Genomic DNA, 21385 nt, shown 5'->3' on the forward strand with positions numbered 1-21385 from the left:
ATCTCCCCTTGATGCAAGCAAGATGAAATCACTTGCAGGACTTGATCCTTGAAAACAAAAGAGAAAAGCACAGGATGAAATCCTGTATCCTTCTCTGAGTTCAAGGGGATTTTTCCTATTCAGTAGACTTAGGCATTAATTCATTACTCTTCTCTATCACACTTTTTTTGGTCTGTACCAAGACTTCTGTATCGGACTCTGCCATACAGTTAATAAAAATGATGTGAATTTACAGGTAAATATTTTTCATTATTCCACTGAAAATCACTTCAGTTCCCACCTTACTTACCTTTGGATGAAAACTGTGCAGATAGTCCCACCAGTCTGAAAAAAACATGCAAACTGATTTTTTACAGAAGAGAATACTAAATCCATCAATCATCAGTATTTCATACGAGATTGGCCCCACCTCAACAAGGACCACAGGTTGTTTCAACAGAAAGAGTAAGAACTGGTAGGAAGAAAAAATTGTTTTTATTCTCAGTTTCCCACAGGAGAATTTAATTTAGTTTTTGGGAAAGATCAACACTGCTTTCAGAATTCTTTAAGCAATGTTTACAAGATCGTTAGTTGTGCTTTGTTAATCCCATTATTTCAGCTATTTAAATGTACCTTAATATCTTTCAGGTGCACTGGGATTTGTTATCACTTTATTCACCATCACATAAAAAGACATATATAAATAATACAATTCATAGCTCAGAAAGAGGAACTGTTATGTCTTCCACAGTTCATAATCTGACAAAAGTTCTTGAGAATTTAGCTGTACTGCTACAACTTAGCAGAACAGCACTGAAACGAGGAAACTTAGTGTTATCCCAGAAAACAGAAATAGTCTGTTTTGTTGTGTTTGTGTAGCAGAAAGAAAGCTCAAGGGGGAAACTCATATGCAGCAGTTCTGCACAGTGAAAAGCCATGCTCACAGAAGAGTCAGTGCAGCATGGAAGTGACCTTTCAGGAGTGGATCTTGGGACAAAAGGTACAGCTTAAAGAAGCACCTTTGAGGTATATCTAACTGGAACTACAGGTGATCAAAAATAATAGTAAGAAGCAACGGTGAGCAACTTTGTGGTGGTTTCACTCATCAGGATTCCTTCTTTTCCTCCACTTCTAACAGCTCATCAAGGAATTCCACAACTTCACCCTGGAAATGATTAAATTCAACAGAAAAAAATTAACCCTGTACTGCAAAAGTGGTTGGGAAATTTTTGCTATTTTAATCAAAAATTAAACTGTACTAATAGGCGTCCAAATATTTTTAACACCCTCCATGTAGACACTAGTGCAACAAGCATATAAAATACAGGTATATGGCCCATACAGGGGTAGCACAAGCACTTGCAGTGACACAGACCTTAAAAGAAGAAAATGTTATACACATCACAGTAAATCTTCTCGTACTTTTACAGGTACTTAAATAGACAATGAAATCCTCAAACTCAGAGAGGAATAAATGTTTAAAGCACCTGTTAAATTAGGAAGTTGTTAGAATACCATAAAACATTAAAAAATTTTAGAAAGCTTCAAAATTCAAAACTAAAGCACTTTGTAGAACCATAATTTTGACTTTGTATGTCTGCTCTGACCATTTACGTCCCCTGTCACACCCTTCAACAGACACCTTCTCCCTTTTCAACCACAGATCTTCACATGCCATGCTTCAATGCAGCAAAAATGTGAAGAACCAGAGATACTAGAATGTTTTCCATACTGGAAACAAATACGTTGGGTTTAGATTCAGATCAGAAACTGTTACATTTATAAGCTCCGCTCCGCTAACACCAGTGTCTTGGGGTGACTCCATGATGTTGTATCCCCTATTGCCTGCTTACTGCCCAGACATGAATCCTGTGCCTTTCTGTGCCTTTAAGCTGGGTCTGAGAGAAAGGGGGGAAGCCAAGCGAGTTCTTCAGCGCGGTTTGTGCTCAAGGATGCGCACACTCCCCTGCGTTCTCACCGCTGCGGAGCCGAGGGAGCACCTTCCTGCTTTTCCCCAGCTCTTGGCTCCTTTGCTCAGGAGAGAGATGGAGAGTTACAATTCTTTGCTTTTAGCTAGCCTGTTAGCTGAGGCAAGAACTTTTTCCAGGACTGTGGCTTCTTCTTTTTCTCCTGGAACTGCTCAGTTTGCTCCGGTCTGGAACACCATCACTGGGAGGCCCCACACCGTGGCCCACAGGGGCCCACGCCACACCCCAGCTTCGGAGAGAGCAGAGCCACACCTACAGAAAGGACTCTGAATCTACCAGGTTTTTCTCCACAACGAGCAGGTTTATTATCGAATATTATTCATTTTGTGTTAGAAGCTCAGTGGGACGAGGAGCCCAGGCCCTGGAGGGGGGAGAGAGAAACAGTCCAAACCAATATGGTTGATAAAGCAAACTCCATAAAACTCCGTTTATTAGCAGTCCAAAGGCACTTATATAGTATACCAGCTTGTTAACTCCTAAGTGGCTTAAAGCTTATCAAAACAGATTTCTATTTCTACATAATTGGACTTACATTGGCAAGTTTCCATAGTCTTGTTATGATCAAAAGAAGTCAGTGCTCATCTCCCTCGTTCACTCCTGGATAGTACAGCTGCAAGTTTTCACTCTCTCTCTGTTTCTCAGGCCTGCTTGTTATCTTTCACACAGGGACTTTCCCATGGAAAGTTTTCTCATACACAAGCTTAAAACTTCCAGGCCTATTGCTTGCACAGTTCTTTTATTGATCCCAATAATTCTATTCCCCAACAATTTTGTGCCTGCATGCACCCTGCTTGTTAAATAAACAGCTTTTTTTTCACTTTCTCCCAAGAAATTTCTTTCCGAACTGGGGTGGGGGAGGGGCTGCCGAAACCTGCCTTCTATTAGAGGACACGTTCATTTCAGACTTTTCCTCCCAATTTGTCTCAAACCGAGACACACCGGGCACCAGCACAACACAACAATCCAACTTTCTTTAAACTACTCCTAATGTAGTTCTATGTCCTATGCCATAGAAAGACAGCATATTCCAGACGCTTACATTTTGAGACTGAAAATTTTACAGTTTTCTGTTCTGGTGAGGAAAGGGTATTAAAACCTCTGTCAATGAAAATAATAAGAGGAAATAGAGAAATTTTGTTTATTTTGAATACAATAATGGTATTATGGATATTGTGAGTAAAAAGTATTAACATCATACTTTTAGGAAGTATGACTAGCCAGGAGAGAAATAATGAAACTAAGCAAGCAAAAATAAAAGCAGGAGGAAAGCTGGCTGAAATAACTGCTGTTCTTGTTCCCTGATTCACAGTTCCATCTCAAAAGAACACTGAGTTTTTGCAACTATGAAGTGCTTTTAGCAAGTCCTGAAGGATGGCAATTTGTTGTGCTTTGAATTTGTTCAAAAGATTTAAGCATCCAAATTCATATTATTGTCACACTCATCAGTAAGATAGAATTTTTCAGAAGACACTCAACTTACAGACAAAATTCCAGTTTTTTATTTCTGGTACGTTTTCAAACCCAGAAACATGTAAGAAATGGCAAAGGATAGTTAAATGCAACAATAAAAAAAACCCAAACAAACCTGAAATCTGAAATCTCTAGTGCCTGAAACTAAGCTCTAAAGGAAAGCATTGCAGAAGCTGTTGTGGTCTAATTAGATGTACCAAGGAGTAAGAGAGGTTGAAATATGGCAAAAATATAAAAAACAGTTGCTGAAACAATATACCTACATAAAATATGCTGCAATACAACTGAATAATTGTTGTAATAATTAATAACTGAATTGCCTGGGTGTTGGTTATTTTGGAAAAGGCAAAACCTCCAGATTAAAGACAAACAAAACCCCAGCTAAAATATTTTTGCCTGTGCCTTCACATTCAAAATGTAAAACATTTGCAAGTTGTCACTAGAGTGGCTGGCAGCCCAATGAAAAGGTGATAATGCTGCCTCAGAGGAGGCGATCACAGTGTCACACTGGCAGCTGTGACCAGGCCAGTCACTGTCCTTGTCCCATTAGCACCCACTTGACACCGTACTGGGTATTTAGCATGGCTGAGGTCAGTACATATTCCACAGGTGGTCATTCCAGGGAAAAAGCCTTCTGTCTGCTGATATTTAGTAGCTTTGTTACCGATCTATGCCTGTAAATCTGGAGTCTGAAATGAGTCTTTTATACAATTTACTGCCTCGGTAATTGTATCAGTAAGACAGAGCCCCTCCTGTTACCTGGAGCGCTCTTTGGCTCCTCCCTACCTTTACAGAAAGAGCATCCAATTTTCCATGCAAAGTCGGCTGCAAACCTGTAATTCTTTCCACTGCCAGCTACCCGAGGGCACAACAGCCACCAGCTCCAACACAGGTGACATAAATGCACCGCTCAAGCCCAGTGCTGATGCGAATCATGGTGAGCAATCCATGGCCCAAAGCGTGATGCAGCTGTCTGGCTGCTAGGTAGGAAATTAGGATGTGAAGTCTGACTGAGCTCGGGAAGAGAAGGGCTGGCTTCCAGGCCAGCACATGAGCGATAGTCAGGCAGCCAACAAGTGGAAAGCACACACACGTGCTGCTTGGTCAGCTGCAGGGAAGCAGCTCTTCCATGCCTGGCCCTCAGTCCACAGTCGTGTCTTCCAGGTTTGCCAGCTACAGGTTCAGCAGATCTGTGGCACCCCACAACCTCCCTCCCTGTGCTACCGTGCTCTTCCCTCTCCCAGTCCAGGGATGGTCAGTGGAAAGTGGGACTGACAGACCAAGGATGTATGGGAATAGATGGAACAGGTATAGCCTGAAATATGGGAGGCGTGGTATCGAACAGAAAAAAGGGAATGTTCCCAGACTGGTGTGAGTGGTAGGAGGAATCAGAGAAGCTGATCTGACCAACTGGAACCTCTAATTATCTGTTAGATATGCAAAGTGAGCACTTTTGGCATAGATTAACAACTGAACAGAGGCACAGACAGAAAGAACAAGTTTTGTGCCACAGTAACTAATTCAAGAAGGTTTTACAGAGGGTATGTGAATAGGTGGATTATAATTAAAAATAATTTTAAAACAGAGTTCTTGGTCAATTTTGAATAAACTAACCGAGGCTAGTGAGATTGGGGCACTATAGCTGCTAGAGCATCGGAAAAAAAAAGACCTAAAAAGGAGAAGAATGCAAAACTCCTCACTTCATACCTCAGTGTACTGAGTGTCCAAGACCACAATATACATTGGGCCAGGCCCTTCCTTATGCAATATTAAATGTCACATTCACACTCACAAAACACAACTTTTTAAAAGAAATATCTGTACTTTGGAGACTCCTAGCCAGCTATTAAAATAAAACAGCAAAGAGGAAGAGCTACCAGTACCTGGCTCAGTTACAGCACACTTCAGGCCAATGGTCCAGCACTAACTTTTCTTTTGACAGCATCATTTAAAACCATCAGCAAGCAGCAGTTGCACTGCTCACTGACAGACCCAGACACTTTGCCACTGCTTGCAATGATTGCCTTCCACAAATGTAAACATTAATCATTCATGGATCCTGGCCTCCACCTGCAATCTCTTCTGTCCTTTCTCAGTGCAGACTGGAAAAGTTATGGGAAACAATTAGCCTTCTTGTAATAACCCATACTTTCCAATCAGATCTGCTGATGGCCTTTCAAATAGGTATTCTGTACATACTGCAGTGGGATAGGCTGTTCTTCAGGGAAGCAACAGAGAATATAAAAAAGATAGTGTTCTAGAATGAATTAAGATCTACAAAAAACTATTAATTCTGGACATGCTTTTATGTGTGATTACCAGTGAATGAATAGGAAACAGCTTTTATTCTAACTCCTCCAACAAACCACCTTAAGAGACAACACACAGAACATGAGGAATTGGCTGGATCTTTGTTTCTGTATAATCTATGACCTAGAAGGAAAATACATATCTCAGAAAATGTCCCCCGGTTGTCCTTCAGAGCAAAAATTCAAATTTTGCTAAAGTTCAAAAACCTCAACTGGCCTCTTGTTCAACAGTGAAAGCAACAGATTTGATTCCCTTATGAACTGGGTGTAGATGACCAGGTTGTGGTAGTGGGAAGGGTTGCACAGGTGCCCTCTGTGAGGAGAGGTCAAGGCTGCCCTATAATTAATGAGTAGCTATCCTGTAACTGCCCGAGTAAGTAATGGGAGTAGTCACAAGGATTAAGTTATGAAAACTAGCAGATTTTGTTCAAGAACAAATAATGACCTTGCAAGAGTGAAGACAAAGGTTTGATAGGAATGACTGTGGAGAACATGTGCTCCATGGACCTGGCAGAGCCTGCACATACACACCACACAGCCCACTGGCCAGCAATGTTTTGGAGGGGGAAAACATTATTTCAGGATAACAGTAAGGCATGTGCCAATGAGTGGCTCAGCCTGAAAGGTTTATTCAGCCTTCAACCAAGAGAAAGTTTCTTGATCTAACCTTCAGTTAAAGCCTCAGAGTTCACTGAAACCACCTCAAAGCCCTGCCAGAACCTCCATGAGCTGTACAGTCTGGGCTGGACATTCCTCACATTCTAGCTGTGGAAAAAATAAGAAAATCCCTCAATTCTTTGTGCAGAAAAATTATTTAGCCATTAACTTATTTATTTTTCAGACAGTCCACAGTGTGACCCAGTTGCACATATTTTTTAAGGCTTTTTTTTTCACTATTAAAAGAGCTTAGTTGTTCGTCACATGAACATTAGCTACTTTCTCAAATATTTTTCCACTTCATTTTAACAATATATTCTGAACCTTTAACTGTTCTTTTCCCATATATTACAGGAGATTACAGTACACTGCAGTTATTACAGTAGTGTTTTACAGTAAACCAGTAAATGTGCTTCCCTTTTAACATATTTATAATGCCTATAAAACATGAATCAACCCAATTTCAGAGGAACTTGAACATTGCTCCAACTGCACTGAAAGCAGAAGCCTTCCAGTGGCTTTGTTTCTGAGCTCTACTTATGCTCTCTTGCCTGCTTAATGCTGCATGCAGAAGCTTAAGAGAATCTGGGCAGTAGAAGTTCCTCCTTCACCTTGGGGCCATCCTGCCATTTAAGCACAACCATGCTGGCAGCTTCCCATGCAAAGTGGCTTAAATGGAAGAAGGAACACCTTTGACCAAGACACACATCTAGTGGTGCAGAAGCAAGAGGAGAAAGCAGAAAGACACAGCCATATGGGAAGAATCTCCACTAGGAAATTATGATGGAAAAAAAATATATCTCTTTTTCTTTTTCCTTTAAAAAAAGTATGTTGAACAGGGACCGTAACATTGCCCATTAGCTGGCAACTGCCTCTGAAACAGCTGCCACCAGCTCTTCTGAGGGTAGCAGTGCTACTGGAGCTGTGCTGGTCTGAGGTCACAGGCAGGACAGGGTTTACAGGTCTGCACTTGCAACTTGCTGTTACAAGCACCCTTGTGTAAATCATTTGAACATATGCAAGCAGTGAGTTAATAAAGCTCAAAATACATTGTTAGCAATTCCCACACAGAAAAATAAGCTGAATTCAGATTACTATTTGCTATTAGTACTCCACTGGGCCCTTGTGTTTTGATGCTATTCCATATGTCCTCTTTCCACCAGTCACATTAGTTCAGTACTTATTCTTCTTTGCATCACATGGATGTGATGAAATATGGAGAGTTTTAATTTCAGCCACTACACAAATGAACACACACTATATACAAATAAAAAGAAAGAGATGTCAAAACAGTGGGTCGGAGCTGCCAACAGTTTTTCACCTACTGATTAAGTACTGAAAGAAAAATCACATTGTAGGCCCATCGCCGCCAAATACTTGTGGTCCTTATGTAATTTAGAACAGCTAAGTAGCTATCCCCCCCAAAAAACATTCCATAAGAGCACTGATTTTATGGGCCAAAACCACGTCTCATACAATTAGTGTGGTGCTGAAGTTACATCTACACTAGCTGAGTGTCTGGCTCTTAACAGCATTTCAGTTTGCTACTTAAATCTGTGCAATACCAGGAGCTGTATCCATGATAGCCTTGATGCATTACACACTGAACAGAAATTAAGAAGCTTGCCTACCCATGGCCAACTAAGATGACAACACTGTAATGTTCTTTTAACTTCCCTGTGGAAAACCACGAGGATATTTAAGAATAATTACTTTTTTTTTAAAGTAATTTGTAGCTAGTTGGCGCTAATATTCTCTGTCACCTCTACTGTGTTAAATGCTTGAATCAAGAGTTTTTCATTTCCGTGTGGAAAAACATTAATAAAGTAACACAGGCAGGACAGTATTTCTTATAGTAACATACGAAAAAATCATTACTGCCTGTCCCAGCCTCTGCAATTACTGCTATGTACTCCTGAAGAAGCCACAGCTTTTCACTCACTTTGCTAACGGGATTTAGAAAGACACATGGATGATCTGGGATGTGGGAGCAGTGGGAAGTCTGATTAAAATGAGATTCTCCACTTGAGAATAATGACACTCACATAGGAAGGATCCTCTTGCCACATCAATCCTTTTGCTTCCGTCAAGGAAAAAAGAGGGGTTTTTTTCTGCAGATTATCTTGTGGGCTATCTTACTGGCCCACAAGCAACTTCACAGACTGCAAACATGGACCACAGAAACCCACAGAAGGTATGGCCTTTGGCCCAAGAAGCACATGGTTTAAATAAGCAGAGTGCACTTAGAAGAGAGCTTGCCTCCATCCTTAACACTTTATTAAAAAGTTTTTACTATAGTGCCATATCTGGGGTCTTCATCAGTTTTCAGCATTCCTATGGAGCAAACTTTTCTATCTGTGCCAGGAGAAATATTAAACAAAATAAAAAATTCCAACTTACACTACCAGGTCTTGACCATAGAGCAGAAACTGCAAGGTAGTGGTTTTACCTCTGTGCTATTCCTGCTCTGTCTGCACTCCCTGGAAGTCTCCTGCAGCCAAAGACAAGTTCTGGTAGCCAGGGATTTATGAGTTCACTACCAAAAGCCAGAGCCAAGCCAGAGGCATGGACAGCCTCCATCCCTCCCAGCTTTTTGGGGTCTAGCACAGAAGCCCTTCAGCTTTTCCCCTGGGAAGGAGAATGGTAGCTTTCCTAATACAAAGAGAGTGTGAGGTGGGCATATCTGTGCCATGAGGAGGCCCAGTAATTTTGGTTGTTTAATCCAAACATATAATCAAGTGTAATGTGACTTCCTTGTCAGCCCAAAGTTTAACTGAGGTTTTCACTGTCCCTCCTTCCTGCAGATTACAAGGTCATTTGTAATTGCCCTGGTGAAAGGGGCTGCAGGAATGAATGTCAGCAAATGAATGCTTGTTTATTCTACACACAGTGCTGGAGGATGAAGATTGTTTCTATAACCCCTTCTTCTAACAACATATGGGGAAAGTCCTCAAAATGGACTTCTTCACCCCCTCCTTAATTACTCATCCCTGTGCTTTGAAGCAGCAGATAGGAAAGAAGGAAAAAAGTACAAGTTAGGTTAATGCCTAACATAAGAAAACATTATGGACAAAGCACAAACCAACAAGGGAATATAAAAAGTGCTCAAGTATTTCACACCTTGATGAAAATCCAAATGGACTTGTCCTCATCTAAGCTTAACCTTAAAGCAAGTTTATTAAACTGACCTTCAGGGGATTTTATCACAATGGAAAGTCTTCCTGAAGTCTGGTAACCTTCCAATGGAATTTTACATAGCATTGTTTTCAGATCACAAGAATACTGAAGGCAGCACAGACATTCTCTGCTATAAAATAGTCTCTCTCCCTATGTGTTGGATAACATAAAAATTGCAAAGGTGATTTCATTTGTTAACATAAACCATCTTTGTCTTTTCCAGTTAGAAAAGACCTTGGCAGTGCTCATTACAGGTACCCTTGCCCCATGGAACAACTGAGTACAGCTCTTTCTTTGTCAATGCCAGCAACATTTCATCATTTGAAGATTTTTTTAAACCTCTCAATGAAAGGTCCCAAAAACAAAGCAAAAGGCAATCCAAAAACTCCCATGAATTATACTTTTTCAGCTGCGGAAGAAAAAGAAATGCCTTTTCAACAATTTAACTACTTTTCTTGCACCAAAATAAAAAATCCCTTTTATATATTTTCCAGTGTAAATAGTAGTCATTATATGTTATTTGACCACAAATTCCAAACACTTAAAAAGCATGACTGGGTGACCAAAATGCCACTGAGCAGAAGAAAATAACAGATAACAAGACTTCCTTTGGACAAAAATTACAATTTAGGTGGTTCATTCGGGACAAAATCACAAGGATCTTTAAATCTAATTTAAACAACATTTCAGAAAAAAAAATTTCATCCTCCCCGCCAACCTCCCCAAACACCAAACCAAGAAAAACATTTGGTTTAAATAGATATACACCATTTCTCTGCCCCCTGGTGTTACAACTGGAAAACTGGGTTTTCTTTCTTTTCTGTGCGTTCAGTGCATTATATATTTAACTTTGTGTTAATTCTGTCGATGTTTTTCTGAATGGTACATGATGTTCTTTGTGTTTGTTCTTATATTCCATCTACCAAACAAAAATTTATTAAAAATGGGTCATGGTTACAAGAAGATTTTTCCATATTAGTGAAATCCTGGAATTACAGCTATGCATCATCTTCACTTTAAACGTGATTGCTGCTTTTTTGACCATGATTTCATTTCTAGAAAACTCACCTCATCATCATCCATCAGATGTTCCTTTGCAAATGCATACATTTCCAGCTGGACTGTGGTAATGTTGTGGTATCGAACCGCCTCCTACCAAAAAACCCCAAAATTTCTGTTACTTTAAGGTAGCAAGATAGGGGAGCGTCATCACATGCCACCTGAAACTATCCCAGTGAAGGCAGCTCCAGACCTAGGAAAGGTAGATCCCAGGCAGGATACATACTGTTTGAGAAAGGAACAGCAAAACAGCAAACAGCTTATTCCAAACTCTTCTGTGGATCTTCCCAAGCACAGGCTCCCTCACTGCAAGAACAAAGCACTCTCGTCTTTCTCATGTTTCAAAGCACTGGCAAGTCTGAGAATAAGGAATGAGACTGCCAGGGCTGAGCAGCAGCCTGTGCCTGCATTCCAGTGGGCTTTGGACAGGAGAGAGCCTCTGTCTCCCTGCACGCTGGCGTATGGCACAGGCAGTTCTGGGAAAGAGACACACTAAGCTGTTTTGCATGATAATGACTCACCAGCCCAGCCTAAGCCTGGCCTAGGGAAGCTCTGCAAGGTCACTCACCTGTCCCTCCTCACTTCCTGGCTGTGTGCCTGAACAGCACAGGGTAGCTCAGTCACATACTCTCATATTTGTGAATACCAACTGTAATCTACTGTGATGATTCCAATTAACTCCTTTGGGGGAAGAAAACAGGAGACTCCCTCTTTCACAAGAACATCTAAAGATTAATGCCAGGGCCAAATGTTGCTGTCACCCCATTACCACGTTTTGAAAATAAACCAGAGGCATTATGGTTTTCGTGGCAAGTGACCAGGACAGCAAGCAACTTCTGTTTATAGCTACACAGATCAAAGCACAAGAAAATACAGCTGTGTGCATTTAATATTTTGTATTTAAAAATAAAATTATCTGTAGTTCCCAGCTACAGAAGTTATCAATGAAACATTCAGAGTGCATGTGTAGGGCCCTTGTTCTGCCCTCTCTGCACACGTGTGCCAAATCCGTCTGTGGTCTGCAGTTTCATACTGTTGCCACCCCTCACTCCCACCACCACCAAACATTGTCTCCAATACGGTTATAAAACATGGTTCTGTTCCCAAAAGCAGTGACAAAGGAGCAGTCCCCTTCCTCTGTGAGCTCAGACTTGCTGCTGCTGCTGCTGCTGCCTGAAAGAACCAAATGCATTTTTGCTGCCTTCTGTCTCAGTTGGCCCTGCAGGGCAGGCCTGGGTTCCCACTGTGCCAATAAAGTGTGTGCTCTAAGAGGCATGACTAGAAGGCACTAAATTTAATTTGTGGAACATGTATTGCTAATGACTAACTAGTTGTACAGCCCATATGACTGATGCCTAAGCAGTCACTGAGGTGTCAGAATTCAGCTGCATGACTTAAATCCTGGTAACAAGAAATGCTGGAAAATCCAATTTGATGTCACGGTCCAGGCTGTAGAATTTCCTTGGACATGGAAATTTAAGAACAGCATGGAAACCCATTTTTAAAATAGTTTTCCAAAGCCAGATGATAATTGTTGCTGGATGGACTAGTGCTTCTTTGCAGCAACCATTTTAATTTAGATAATTAGATGCAATACAGTCCTGAGCCTTTTTCCGTCCTCATCCACCCAACTGTGTTCTAAATGGAGTAAGTGGAAAGTCAGTTTAGCTGGAGTTACCATATTCAGACACATTCCAATGCCCACAGAACCTGAAATAACAAGCGAGTGGGCAGCTATGTGTTGGCAAATAATGATTCACAAAAGCCTGAATGTCACTCAGAGATTTCATCATCAGAGACTTCAGGGGCCAGCTGCTTTATTTACAGAGGTACATGGAGACATAAATATGCCTAAGTGACAGAGAAGTACCAGCATGAGCTTACTTCTCTTCATATATTATATCCTATCGTAGTATATTTCAACAGAAAGGGAAGAGCTCTAATGACATTTACTGTTTACATGACACACTACACCTCTGTGTACAACTTTCTGTATGATTTTAATAAAACAGTACATGTTAAACTCCAGAACCAGCAGATATCCCACATTTTCCCAACCTCTGACCCACTGAGTTTCAGAGAAATATTTGAATGTGTCTAGAAGGCATTTTAGGTAATTCACCTACCGATCTGGGCTGAAAATCCTCCTCTTTAAGTCCCCATTTGTCTTTGTGGTACTGGTAATAGACCATGTTCTGTTTCATTACTTCATCTTTCTCATCAAACAGAAGGTAACTAGCAGCACAAGAAGCTGCATTCTTCATGTCATTCACTAATTAATAAACACACACAAAAAAAATCCAGGTAAGGTAAATGAACAAATTCCTACTATTATCGAAACTCTGGAAGATTCAAATGGAAACACAGCCCATACTCTACCTCCTCAGCAGCTGCACAGAGAAAAAAAATTGCTCCCCAGAAAGGATATGCTGTTTTTATGTTCTGAAACATGTAAGGCCATGATTCAAAAATCAACTCATCATCAGCCCCGATGGTTTTCTGTGAAAATCCTAACCAAATTCTCCTCCCAAGTACCCCAGTATCACCCCACAGCTTGGTGATGCACTGGGGCATTTATTTAAAAAACCAAACAAAAAGATATTAAACCCCTGCCCACTTCTTTGTACTATGATTGATAAAGAGGGAAGAGTCAAGGTGTAGTCAAATAACACAAACAAAAGTCATTAATGGATTGATGCTACATGGCTGATGTGTCTTCCCTTTGATATTGGAGCCTGCAGGAACAGCTGTAAGGGCTACATGTGTTCTTTACAGTGCAAGTAGCTCCTCAAGAAACCACAACTTTCACTGAATAATCCACCTATCAAGTAAGTCATCACTGAGCACCAAACACTACAATTTCTGTTAAGTGGTCCCCTCCTTCTTCAAAACCCATTTAGCCTCATTCTAACAGGATTATAAGAATCCACTAGGAAAAAGCAAATAGTATTAAATACTCTGTAGGTTTGTCTGTGGAAGAAATTCTGTCCCATGTCTGTTAACTACAGTGATAACAGGGAGCAAAAGACACCAGGAAACTCAGATTCTCTGTCCCAGAACAGTTTAAAATGCAGATTCTCTAGGCCATTACTTACATTGTAAGCAAAAAATTAGAGGGAAAAGATCCCACATCATCCAACATCAATGTTATTTAAGCACAATAAATCACTACTTACATTTATAATATGCAAACTGCAAGTAATGGTACATGGTGGCCACAAATTTTTCAACAACAAAGCCTCCTATAATGGGTGTCAGATTGCTCTCACACTGCACTTTGCATGCAAGGACTTCGACATAATGATCTGGAAGGAAGAAAACAACAACAGAGCACATGGATAGCACAGAGTGAATTGTTATAATCCCTCCCATCGGCCACCTATTAAAATTTGGCCTTATAATGCTCTCCTGGGTCCTGTGCATCTGGACCTTGCTGCTTGGAAGTACTGAGAATCTACAACTCCATCTGAAGTATGCTTCAAGTGTTGGCACTAGGCCCTTCCGTAAAAATCTGCATTACATCGAAGCTGGAATTCCAGAGAACTGAGCACTTAGGTTTCACTGACACCTACAGGCAGCATGTGGTGGTGGGTTTATAGAGTACTACAGAGCACTGCATTATTTCCTAGCTGTAAACTTAACAGTGCTTTCTTTCCTTTTTTAAATTTTGCAGGCCTTTGCAATTTCGTTGCATTATTGCACAAATAAGGTCCCCATGCTGCTGAGTACAACTGTGTCACAGACAGGTACAGCAGGTGACTGCAAAATAAACCACAGATGGCTGCATTTTGGGCCCACAGCTTGGACATTCTAAGAGAGAAGAAAGAAGAGAATACGGTGTTCACCAGAGAACAACTTCCAGCCAGGAACAGGTAAGTTCACAAGCTCACCCAGTCTAAAAAAGCTTGCTGTCGTGCAATATAGAACTACCTGTGATTTTACCTTCAAGAAAGTATGTTTCAAGAAAACCTTCCAACAAAAAAGTTTCGAGCATTTTCCGTATATATCACATTCATCAACAGCATGGAGAAGAAATATTTTAAAGTCTTAGTTTCCCTAAGTTAGCCACATTTGGCAGGTGAAAGAAGTGAGCTAACCTTGTGCAGCAAATTTCTGACCAAGCCAAAAGAACACTTTTCATTCCTCACAACTCCTGACATGAAGAACACTGAGGTTAACTAAAAATAACTGCTGAGGCTAACTAAAAATAACTGGCCAAATGAAATTACCAGACACATCTTTTACAAGAGCAGTGGAATCTCCAGACACAGTAGTGTTCAATTCCAGCCAGCACTTAAAGCCAGAGATGTGAGCCCCTCAGTGAAGTGATCCCATGCAATGAGGACAGCTGGCTTCCTGACATAACTCACTGCTCAGTGATAAATACATACCTAATGCAAGACCCAAATACTTCTGGTTAACACCTACTGCTACATCTGCTTTCTGCAGACCCTTGGAGGTAGAATATCTCTCCCTGGAACACGAGCACAATTAAGCCCAGGCAGTGCAAATACATTTAAATGTTCTTATCTTGAGAGCAAAATATTGAAATGCACGCACATGGCCATGGTGATGTTACGCAGTAATTCCTACCTTTCCTTACTGCTGGGAATTGTCCTTCCCTTACAAGGAGGAAGAGGAAGGGTGACAGTAAGTGTCAATCACAGCTGAGCATGGACACTACTCTTTACAGTGGCTTGGAGATTGTTCTGATGTCAGGGTTCTGACACACTGGGGAAAAAACTCTGTGTTTCTTGCTTTACCACCTGTGATTTTCCCTTCACTCCTTCTTTGCTGTCCTAGGCACCTGCCTGTTTTGCCCAAGAGCAAGTCGAGGAATAGCCTGCAATAGTTATTCCATGTCAGCTGTACTGGTGGATACCAGCTGCACACTGTGAGAAACTGGAGCTGCGCTTGTATAAACATAGTTCACCAAGTTTCCCCTCACCAAGATATATTATGGCTTTAGGACAAAAAGTTTGAATGTTTTTCCTTAGGGCAACTTAAAAAGATGAAAAATGCAAGAGAATTTCTAAGTTTATTGAGGAAATATGCAGGTGTTCTCCACACAAATATTGTCAACAACACTGAGCTGTCAGAGCACTGGAGAAATCACTTGTTTCTTTCACTGCCAAGGAGCATAGGAAATGTGTATTTGCCATTTTGACAACAATTTTAAAAGTTGATGTCCCTTTTCCTTCGCAAAGCAATGGATTTTTTTTTGGCTACACGCAAAAAATACAGATGTTACCTACTAGTAAAACTCGAATGTAGGAAAGATTAAAAATAGCCAACAGAACCCTGTCATATTTATGAGAAAGGAGATATAGATCACCAGACCTATGCAAACCACAAAGATGATTTCAAAGGCAGGCTAACCACTGAGCCCCAAAGGTGGCCAAGCTGATACTGAAATGATGGTCAAGAGACCTGGCTGGATGACCACTGCTACCCAGACATGGAGCAGTTGTTGTTATTTACACATCTATGTTACTCTGACACAGAAATTCCATGTTAATGTAAGATCTCTGTTCTGATTTCCTGATAGACCTCATTTATGTTACCGAAGAGAGAAAAAAAGTAAACCAGAATTCAAGCAGTTTTCAATGAATCTAATAAACTCCTACTGGCCCAAACTGAGGAACAGGACTTGGGTAACCAATCCCACGAATAAATTGAAATGTACTTTGGGGACATCTTTCCTTCATGTTTCCTAACCACTCACCTGCAATGGAAAGATAGAAGTCTTTAAAATCTGTGATCTCTCGGGAGCCTTCACAGGCTGCTATGCAGTCATCATAGGCTTTGAAGAAATCAGGAAGAGCCAGTTCCATGTCTGAGATGGATGTCCTCCAATTGTCACCATTGTATGCTCTCACAGCCCTGACAAAGAGATTCTGAGAAATTGGCAGGGATGAATCAGCAGTAACTGACCCTGAGAAGTGTTGTGTAAACTCAGATACAGTAAATGATGTCTCCACATTTCTGGACAACTGTATGAGCTGCTCTCCAGGTGATGTGAGGACAATAAATACAGGAGACTAATGGATTTCACCAGATATTTCCTAGAGAGCAGAGTATGTAATTCCATTTCCAATCAAAAGAAAAGCCTGCTGGAGAGAAGTAACAGTGTGAGTCTAAATCACAGGTTGTGACAGAGATTTTCAATGGGATCTTAATGCCAAATGTCTGAGATATTTTAAGCTGTCCCACTACAGCACTCACGAATTTGGATAACTATGCACCTGCTTAGCTCCAGTAGTGATCTGCATGTAGCAGCTTTCAGGTACGCTGTCTGTGATTTGCTGTGATTCATTTATGGAACAATGAAATGCAGGAGAGGTGAGAGTTACTGAATGCATCAAGAAGGCAGAACAAAGATGACTGAGATGACAGAAATAGGGAGATTAAGAACTGAGAACACATAAGCAAGTGAGATCCCTGAACCTCACCCAGTAAGAGGAGTAATAGAACAGTTCCAAAAGAGCAGACTCTTCTGAATAAAAAGCATACCTCATATGGCTTTGTCTCCAAGTCTTTAATATGCTCCTCAGCATCAGGTATGCTCTTATAGTAGGCCATATTTCTTTGCATCATTTCATCATCTGGATGCTTCAGAAGAAATGTGTGAGCTGCTGCAATAGCTTTTGGAAGATTATTAGCCTAAACAGGGATAGGGAAAAGAAGGTGTTAAAAAAGATTAACTGGAGAAGGGAAAAACCAGAACAGTTCAAAGGTTCCCAGTTTTCTCAATGAATTTTCTTGCATTCTCTGTATTCACAAATTTACTTCTACTGAAAGCACAGTCTCAGTAGATACAACGGTACAGTAAAACTGATATAATTCTTCTCAGTTTTACTCCTAACTGCATCACTGTGAACATTTTTTTTAACTTTAGAAGCCTATTCTTTTTTGCAGATAGCATGATGATTGTTGTAAGTCAAAAAAGATTAGTTTTTTTCACTTCCCCCTCCCCTGTTCATAGAGCTGCCAAGGCAAAAGTCTATACCAGAGCTCCTAGAAGGGACTGATCTCAACAGGTACCAATGCTAATCTATGGATACTGGTCAAGAGCCATCACTGTTTATTTGTGTTTATGTCAGTAACTTGCCTAGCAACACAGAGGACATTATCACAATAATGTATCTTCCTGGTGGTATTACAAAGTTAGATCAGACTCCAGAGACTTGGTCAAAAATTGTGTCCTAAAGCAATTTTCTGTGCCCATTTTTAAACTAAATTTAATCCCTGTTAGATATACATTGTGAGGAGTACATTTCTCATTTACAACTGAGTGTACCAGACACATGTACTTCTGTGTACATACAATTTGTGTTTTTTTAATATTTTGTGTATATATACACACATGTATTTTCATAAATTATATAGTATGTATGCACATATTTAGGAAGAGGGAGAAAGCAAAAGTCTGGGGTATTATGAAACGTTAAAACCTTTTTTCTAGGCCAATACCTACATCAGCCTGTTCAGTGTATTGATGTATAGGTGATAGAGAGTTCCACGTCACGTCTGAAACAGCTTCTGGCAGTGCATGTTTGAAACCACGAGCAAGAATCACGGGCACGTGTGCACACTCACCCTTCTGTTTGCAGCCATAAAAGGTGTCCTTTCATTTCAGAAAGGAGCTTCAGAGATGGCTGCACCAAAGCAAGACTTCAACCCATGCCCTGCTGCTGTGCCGCTAGGAGTGTCCCAGCACCCGAACTCTGCCAGCTGCCCTTCCTGGCTTTCCAAAAACTACGTGCTTCCAGTCAGCCCAGACCATGCTAAATGCAAAGGGAAATCTCAGCTGCACTTTCGTCAAATGCCTGGTTTCTTTTGTGCTGTAGCTGTAACCTGCTTCTTTGGCAGGCTGTCAAGTCTCATTTTTACTTAGGTCCATGATTTACTCTTGGTTTCAATTTTCACCTCTTCGAAAAAAATAAAGGAAGGTTTTGTAGAAACACACTCCTAAGTGAACTCAGTGGCTCTGAGAAAGCTCCCTCCAGAGGAGCAAGCAGCAGCGCAGGAACAGCTGCTCCCAGAATCTTACAACGTGGCAAATTTCTCTGTGGATCCCACCTGAATACGCACATGGTCACTCTAAAAAATTACATAAAGCGTTTCCCTCCCACTTCTTCCTATACTATAAACGCTCTTGAGGGGGTGGAGGGGGGGGGGAAGGGACATGCCTTTCGCAGAAACCACCAGCCAGGCAAAAGTCCTTCAGATGCAGCAGTTTGTAGCTCTAGAAGGCCCATTCAGAACTCCCCAAGCAAGAGATAAGGGCTCAGGGCTGGACTACAGATCCAGTATGAAACACACTATAAACAACAGACACTAAGCACAAAACCACCAAACTACACTGCTCAAACTTACTGCAAATGTGATTGAACAAAGAGTTTAAAGGGAGAGGGAGGGGTTCCTCCAACTTCCCTCTCACATTCCTACCTGGCAGTTACTTGAATGTATTTGATATGGTAAGAAGAAATTATTTTTGGTGTTACCCATACATTGCAAACTTCGTATGTACCACAAGGGGGGAATTAATAGCTAAATTAAGATAAGAAGAGGAAACAGTTGTGGTGATGTCATTTTTATCCATATATGGCTTTGAGAATTCGAGGAATTCCTGCCCTCTCAGTCAAAAGAAAAGGCAGAGGCTTTAAGGCATCAAGTTAAATTCTTTTGTATGGTCTTAGGGAAGGCATCAGACACCAGTGTGATACTGTGCATGTGGGCACTGTTCTGGTTTTATGAGAATGCATTTCCTTGCATCTGTTTGGAAAAACTGCTGAGAAAACAGCACTCCTAAAAATAGGACACAGCAACAGTTAAGAAAATGTGTGTTTTCAGGAGGCAGTCTCGAAACAATGCACAAGCATACAACCCTATATAATACATTGGGAGTGAGTCCCTAAAGGAGAAAACAATCTAACCAAAGAGCTCAGATTGTTTCCTCCCCACAAAGATGCCCTGTTTATTTGAAATGCAAATAATTGCAGTATCTGAGGGGATGGCAGGAGGAATGGATCTTGATGTAGAGAACAGAAGATGAGAAGAGAGAAAACAATCAATTAGATCCTGGATGGAAGGATGACAAGAAGCTAGAAAAACAGGGTGAGATCTCCTAAGAGAGGAGTGTGTCCCCAGTCTTGGCTGACCCAAGAGCAAAAGGTAAATACCATTCCAGGCCTAGCATTACAGTGTCCCACTTCAGCAGCCAATTTTTGCTTCATTCCTTCTTGCAGCTGTAACGAAACTGGAGTTTTGCAGGCATGAGGCTATCTGTAAGTCACAGGCTGGGAGCTGCTGCGCTTGAAAGAACTGGACCAGAAACGAGCAAGTGAAGAAGGTGGACGGACACGCTGAAGGAGAAGAAGTAGCGAAGATCATTTGCAATAGCAGAGCTGTGATATGAAGAGTCTGAAAAAGGTTCCAGAAAAGTTTAGAAAGTAAGAGAGATGGAAAGATGAGAGGGGCAGAAATGACACAGCTACAGGACACAGAGGCAGGGTCCAGTGGCTGGATGTCTAGGAGGAACTGGAAGGGCTGACCTAGGGGACATGTTGGATGAGTAGTAAAAAACAGGTGAGAAGCAAGATGGATGGTACGTGGGTAAGCAGGAGGAAAGGCAAGGCACGCACTAATCCCACTGTGGGTTACAGGATGGAAGGAAACGACTGAAAGGCTTGTCAAAGAGATTACAAAGTCTAGGGTTGGCAGCCTAGGGGGGCAAGGACCGACCACAGGGCAGGGAAGAAAGGGAGGTGAGGCGGATGGCAACTGGTGTGGAGGAGGTGATGGGGAATGAGGTTGTGGCCCAGAGTAACCTGCTCTGAGGGCCCGGCGAGAGGCTGGCATAACAGGAGGTTTTTCTAGCATTGGGTGCAGGAGGCACTTGCGTCTGTCGAGACTGTCCTGGCACATGCCACGTGCAGGGACACACCATGCTGTCCCCCTCCACCACGACACTGACCGGCCCGCTTGGCGTGTCTGGAGCGTGGCATTGCACCAGGCGAGACTTTGAGGAGGAGAGACTGTGACGGAGGCGGGGTGGGAGGGGGCGGGGAGGAGGGGGGAGCGGAGGCAGGGCAGAGAGATGGGAGGAGAAAGGAGGAGGCACCAAGGAGAAGGGGGGGGGCTCACCTTGAAGTAGGCGAACTGCAGGTACTTGTAGGGCTCGCGGCGCTGGAACTCCTCGAGCAGGTCGCGGCCGGGCTGCGCCTGTCGGAAGGCGGGCAGCCCCTGCTTGCAGCGCCGCAGGCACTGCGCCCGCCGCAGCACCCCGGACAGGAGGCGCAGCTCCTCCAGCGCCGCGCCCGCGGGGGCCGCGGGGGGCGGCTGCCCGGCGGCGCTGCAGTTGCGGTGGCAGAACGCCTCGCTGTCGCGCAGCAGGCGGTACAGCCGCATGCTCACCTCCAGGTAGCTGACGCTCTCGGGCCAGTTCTCGGTGCTGTACTGGTCCAGCCCGTAGCGATAGGCCGACTCCAGCGGCATCAGCTCGTCCCGCGGGAAGCTGCGGAAGCTGTAGCGCTCGTACTGCGCCCCCGCCGCCGCCAGCAGCGCCGCCAGCGCCGCCACCCACATGGCTGCGCCTCCGCCGCCGCGGCCCGCACAGCACCACGTCGCTGCCGCCGGCGGAGGCGGCTCCGGGGCCGGGCGGAGGGAAGGGAAAAGCGGGTGGGCCGGGGCGAAGGCAGGACGGAGGCGGTGCCGGGGCCCGGGCGGAGGGAGAGGCGGCCC

At 42.5% G+C, this 21385-nt stretch overlaps 1 protein-coding gene across 3 annotated transcripts; it reads right to left on the reverse strand.

Moving 5' to 3' along the window:
* Nucleotides 1–455: 455 nt before the first annotated feature.
* CRTAP (cartilage associated protein) lies at nucleotides 456–21341 on the reverse strand. Of its 3 annotated transcripts, XM_069007728.1 has the most exons (8): nucleotides 21059–21339; nucleotides 20789–20866; nucleotides 17153–17302; nucleotides 16365–16536; nucleotides 13816–13944; nucleotides 12766–12911; nucleotides 10649–10732; nucleotides 6423–6511 (listed from the first exon to the last, which is right to left on the reverse strand). In XM_069007728.1, exons 1-8 carry the CDS (start codon nucleotides 21227–21229, stop codon nucleotides 6449–6451), a joined length of 993 nt encoding a protein of 330 aa, XP_068863829.1. In that variant the 5' UTR covers nucleotides 21230–21339; the 3' UTR covers nucleotides 6423–6448. The 3 variants fall into 3 exon arrangements, with proteins under 3 accessions (XP_068863828.1, XP_068863827.1, XP_068863829.1); XM_069007727.1 differs by lacking the exon at nucleotides 6423–6511 and adding an exon at nucleotides 456–1144 and having other exon boundaries at nucleotides 20789–21338; XM_069007726.1 differs by having other exon boundaries at nucleotides 6420–6511; nucleotides 20789–21341.
* Nucleotides 21342–21385: the final 44 nt, after the last annotated feature.

Source organism: Aphelocoma coerulescens, chromosome 2 (genome assembly GCF_041296385.1).
Source record: "Aphelocoma coerulescens isolate FSJ_1873_10779 chromosome 2, UR_Acoe_1.0, whole genome shotgun sequence".
Lineage (NCBI taxonomy): Eukaryota > Metazoa > Chordata > Aves > Passeriformes > Corvidae > Aphelocoma > Aphelocoma coerulescens.

Bases quoted from the DNA above. Each gene is read 5' to 3' on its own strand.
- CRTAP (XM_069007726.1), bottom strand. From the start codon at position 21,229: ATGTGGGTGGCGGCGCTGGCGGCGCTGCTGGCGGCGGCGGGGGCGCAG. The intron at 16,537-17,152 runs GTATGCTTTTTA...CCAATTTCTCAG, and splicing joins TGGAGACAAAGCCATATGAG to AATCTCTTTGTCAGGGCTGT. The intron at 6,512-10,648 runs GTGAGTTTTCTA...TTTTTTCCACAG, and splicing joins ATCTGATGGATGATGATGAG to CTAGAATGTGAGGAATGTCC.